Source organism: Penaeus monodon, chromosome 8 (assembly GCF_015228065.2).
Source record: "Penaeus monodon isolate SGIC_2016 chromosome 8, NSTDA_Pmon_1, whole genome shotgun sequence".
NCBI classification, from domain to species: Eukaryota; Metazoa; Arthropoda; class Malacostraca; order Decapoda; family Penaeidae; genus Penaeus; species Penaeus monodon.
The window spans coordinates 9,877,619-9,882,618 of record NC_051393.1 but is presented as its reverse complement, the minus strand read 5'-3'; the positions used below and the strand labels follow the sequence as shown (position 1 = coordinate 9,882,618).

General features: G+C 36.9%; 1 protein-coding gene across 1 annotated transcript in view; it reads left to right on the top strand.

The window, feature by feature from the left end:
• The window catches only part of LOC119576137 (ATP synthase-coupling factor 6, mitochondrial-like), a 6,333-nt gene extending 2,410 nt beyond the window's left edge, over positions 1-3,923 (top strand). The window contains exons 2-4 of the mRNA XM_037923704.1: positions 2,642-2,791; positions 3,445-3,581; positions 3,803-3,923. Of these exons, the coding sequence (XP_037779632.1) occupies positions 2,643-2,791; positions 3,445-3,581; positions 3,803-3,828 (312 nt within the window). The 5' untranslated portion in view covers position 2,642 and the 3' untranslated portion in view covers positions 3,829-3,923. The remainder of the gene's footprint in view (positions 1-2,641; positions 2,792-3,444; positions 3,582-3,802) is intronic.
• The last annotated feature ends 1,077 nt before the right edge of the window (positions 3,924-5,000 follow it).

Sequence of the window (5,000 nt, the reverse complement as noted above, 5' to 3'; positions counted from 1 at the left end):
TCAATATCCATGACGATATTATCACTGCCATTCATAGGTTTATGTGCATAAATAGCTTCACAATTTCAGAGCAATAACTCCTACTAATCACAGTGGTTGCATGACTCGGTTCCAAATTATATATCACATAATTATGTGAAAAAGATTTTCCAAGCTACACATCTACAATAAGAATAAGTTTCCTAAAGGAAAAGGTTAAGTCCTCAAGAAAAATTCCTTAAGATTTTATATTTCTGTATAGCAGTGCCACAAATGTCTTTCCTCACTAGATTTATATGGTTTTTCACATTTTTAGCACTGAACTGAAGAAGGAAGAACACCATGCTTCCTTAACCCTTTATGAACAGATCACAAATACAAATATCATATATAACATACCACTTGGTCTGTGGGATATAGCTGTACGCATGGCGACATGACAGAGTGCGTGGAGCGGGAAGTTCCCCTACTCGTAGCTGACTCCCGCGCCCAATGTCTGGACTTTGCCAAAAATCACCTGAGTTTGATGCTCAGGGATTTCTGAAACCCATCAGTGTCAGGTTAAAAAGTCTAGGCACGAGAGTTTTCCACACAAAATTGCTTCATTGCCAAAATGTTAGTAAAGTCACATTTATCACGAATGGTATCCATAGCAAATTTTAAATAAATATTTTTCTCTCAAATGATTTTCCATGATAATTAAATGTTATTGGCTACTTATTGTTTCTTAAAATTTGATTGGTCCATGAGTCACGGCTTCAAAATGATTGGTGCGTAATGTCACGCTGCACTCATACAGCAGATCCCCATAACCTGCAAACCCCACCCTGCTCAGCAGCACATGGCTTCGGAAAAAACAGCTCAGTTGCTGAGAAAATGTATAGAGAAAATTTTTTTTAGGTTAGTATGTATTATTGATATTCGGTGTCAAAAATTAGGCTATTGCACCCATATGGGTTATTGTTACCAAGAGCAATGTGCAGAGGGGAAAGAAATGGACACTGTATTATTGATATTCAGTGTCAAAAATTAGGCTATTGCACCCATATGGGTTATCGTTACCAAGAGCAATGTGCAGAGTGGAAAGAAATGGACACTCTATTATTGATATTCGGTGTCAAAAATTAGGCTTTTGCACCCATATGGGTTATTGTTACCAAGAGCAATGTGCAGAGTGGAAAGAAATGGACACTGCTGTCTTGTAGGGTATAAGAAAGTCATAAACACCATGGGTACACCTGCTGCAGCCTCATATTTATAGTGAAATTATGAAAATATCTGCTGCATATCACTGTCAACAACACCCTCACACAGCAAGAGTTTTTAATGTCACATTTTCTGTGCTATTAAAGGGGGTACCTCCCTGTCTGGGAAATAAATAGGAGATAGGAAAGGTTGAGTCTGAATTTTTTGGTTCACATGATATCCAAATCTGGTTTTGGGACCTCGTCTCTGGAGGATATCTCAGTCTCTTTAATAAATACCATGAAATGCGAAAGCCAACCAATTCAAGTTAAACAACAAAAATTTATCTGTGGAAACATGTCGCCTAGGAGGGGGGTTGGCGGTTGTGTCCCCTAACGGGAAAATATGTCCACTGGGAGGGGATCTGAATCTTGCCTCGGATTTTCCTATTTTCCATTTTCCATTGCGGGAAAATGTGATTCTTGGCTTAATTTTCCACTCTTGCTCTTTTATATACTTGTTACAAGGGAAATACCCCAACCCCCTGATTTCTCACATTTACCTATCAGACCTCCAATACATACATTTGAGGCTAAATACAGCTTGTTGCATTCACTGAGATTTGCATAATCTGTCTTATCAAACATTGTCTCTCTTTTTAAGGCACTGTACTTTTAGTGAATTTCTCTTTCAAATTTAGATAGTATATATGGCAATCAGGAGGCAGAGCCTTAGCTAGGGAAATATGACTATTGGATGTGTGTCCTGGGGGAAGTCCCAGAGTTAGAAAGATTTTTGGTTCATATGCATAATCAAATACACTCTATCAGTCCTGCATGAAGTCCTGCAGGATCATGATATATAACTACTTTCTTGATCAAAGTTCATAGATGTTAATGCATTTGGCTTCCATACCTACCTATGTGAGTGCTCTAATGTTTATGTATATACATCATGTGAACTCACAAACAGTTGTTTTCTTGTGTTGTAGATGTAGCAATGTTGGACAAACCCCTCCAGAGGAGGAATGGTAAAAATATGTTCATATCATTAAAAAGGGTGAGGTTGCAGTATGGTACCTGACTCAAATTATGATAGGGTTGTCTGTATTATCTTTTCTTTGCATATTTGTGTGCAGGAGTGGACTGTGACCTTACCATCTTCAGATTTACATTAGTGCTCAAGAGTGGAAACGTTCACTTACTGAAATTTCTCATTTCTACATGATTATTTTATTTATTTATTTTTTATTTATTTATTTATTTATTTTTTTTTTTCTAACTGGTCAAAAAATAAATGAATAAATAAAAAGATACTACCCAACCACATAGGTTAAAGGGCAGGAAGTGCTTTGGTTTTCATTTGCTTGAAGACCATCTTTGCACCTTTCATCAATTTTAGAATGTACTTCTGGAATTTGATACTATAGGTAAGCAAATAACCTATCTGGCAATTTCTACAAAATTTAATTTTACAGCATGAACGTAACTCGGCTGACCCCCAAGGTGAAGACCCTGCAGACCATTCTGCGCCGCAACTTTGGTGCATCTACGGTGTTGCTGAAGACATCTGATCCCATCCAGCAGCTGTTTGTTGACAAGATCCAGGAATACAGCAAGAAGAGCAAGTAAGTCAAGACAGACTCCTTTCATATTGCATTGTGCTGAATTTTATCCTTTGATTCCTCTCTCTAATGTTTCAGAATTGCATCATTATAGTTTTCGAAGTCTGGCACAAACTAACTACCTTAACCCCTCAGTTGACGATATCAGAAACTTTGGTCATCTCTGATTCTGGTGACTTCTGGCAACTGTCCTGCCATTGGCCCCAGGAGTCTTTACACAAGTAGCCTCATCACCTTTATTCTTTTCTTTTCCTAACATTAGTACTGAACAGTTTCCAAAGAAAATGCACTGAAATAACATTTACCTTAATAAAATAACACACAAATTGTTAAGGTCAAAAAGGGGGCAGAGCTATTGATGTCACCATATGGCAATGAGAGTGCAGTGTAAGATATCAGATATAGATAGACATAATTAATTGTTTAAGTTACTTGATATTGTTATAACTGCCAGAAGTAAAACCAAAATTCCCCATGTTCGTTTATGACGATAAAAAGTGTTCCTTACCGTTAACAGCTGTCAATTTCATTTTTGGGTTCAATAGGCTGAATGGATGAGGAGCTATATGGTTATATGTACCTTGGGCATCAGTTGTACATTTGCTATTTGGCCAAGTCAGACTTTGCTTTCATATGTTACTTTATCCTTGTTGTAGGGCTGCAGGTGGCAAGCTGGTGGACATGACCCCTGAGGTAGAAAAGCAGCTGCAGCAGGAGCTGGATAAGGTTGCCCGTCAGTATGGTGGTGGTCCAGGCGTTGACATGACCAAGTTCCCTACCTTCACCTTCCAGGGTAATATATCTTGTTGGGTCTTCTGTATTCTAATATGCTATGTAATTTTCATTTCACTTCCAATTTTAGAAAATCACTATTTAGTCCTAAGTTTTCTTCTTCCTCTTCTCTTTTCTTTTTCTTTTCTTTGCTATCTGCTGGTCCTAATTGCCTTGATAGAATAACAGTACAGAGCAGTAGGCTTTAATGAAATTAATGTATCTTTTATTTTTATTTTTCAGATCCCAAGATCGATCCTCTCAACTAAATCTACAACAGATTTTCTACCTTCCCTTCTGTAAAAAGGCTTATTTGTACAAGAGAATGTCAACACTGATATGTTAATAAAAATATTGTAGGTTACTGGTGTTTTATTGAGAAAGATCTTTAACCACTTTAGGTCAAATGACTAATCTGCAGTACTGTCGACAATGCATAGAATATTTGAATGTTTTGTGGCTATTGTTTATAACAAATGTATACACCAAACTTGTTAGTTGAATAATCCCTTCTTTGAATTGCAAAAAAACATTTTAGTTCTGATATAGAACTTACATACACAACACACAATTAGCAAAATGTCTCTATAGCTCCCCTATAAATTATGCAGGAACCCAGTTGCATAAAACATGTCCAGACAAGCAGGCCTGATCTGTGGGCATTCCCAAAAAGTGATTTTCACGGCAGACAAATACAGGCTACATCAGTTTGGGAGTAGAATTGGTTGTTTAACCAGTAGTATACATGTCTCATTTCTGAGCTTACTCACAAATTGCAAACATGTTTTTTCTGTAAAAAATAATTTTATAGATAACTTTTCTTTGTTCTTTACTGGAAAAGGTGTCTTTGCTCAACTCCTGGCCATTTAAACAAGGATAGTGTTCATGGTTTCAGTATTCTAGGGTTGTTTTATTATGTATGGTTGTGGGGGGGGCTTAGGACACTGTAGCACAGTGTAGGGGATCACCCCTGCCCTTGCCTCAAGTTTTGCATGGTCTTTTCTTCTCCCCCTTTCATTTTTCTTCTCTTCTTCATCCCCTTCATTTGTCTATCATAGTCATTAAATCATTTTTACCCTATTCACCACATTACTTTATCATATTGCTATACTTATGGCCTTTGCTCTCAAACCCCACCCCATTACAGTATTTTGAATATGCTGCTAATGATCTTAGATACTGCAAAATGTTCAATAAATAAATAAAATATGTAAGGAGTGTAGGTGACTGTGTTATCATTAGTTTGTGGTTTAACCCAATGGGCATGGATGGCAAGAATACATGCCATGCTCACTTTAATATAACTTATTGTATTTATAAATAGATGGTTCCATAGGAGTCAGTCTGTAGTCTTACCTAGCTCACCTTTACCCTTTTCCTTGATTTTTGGTTGTTTTTGTTGTATTATTTCTTTATCTTAATGTTATCAAGGTTTTAATAA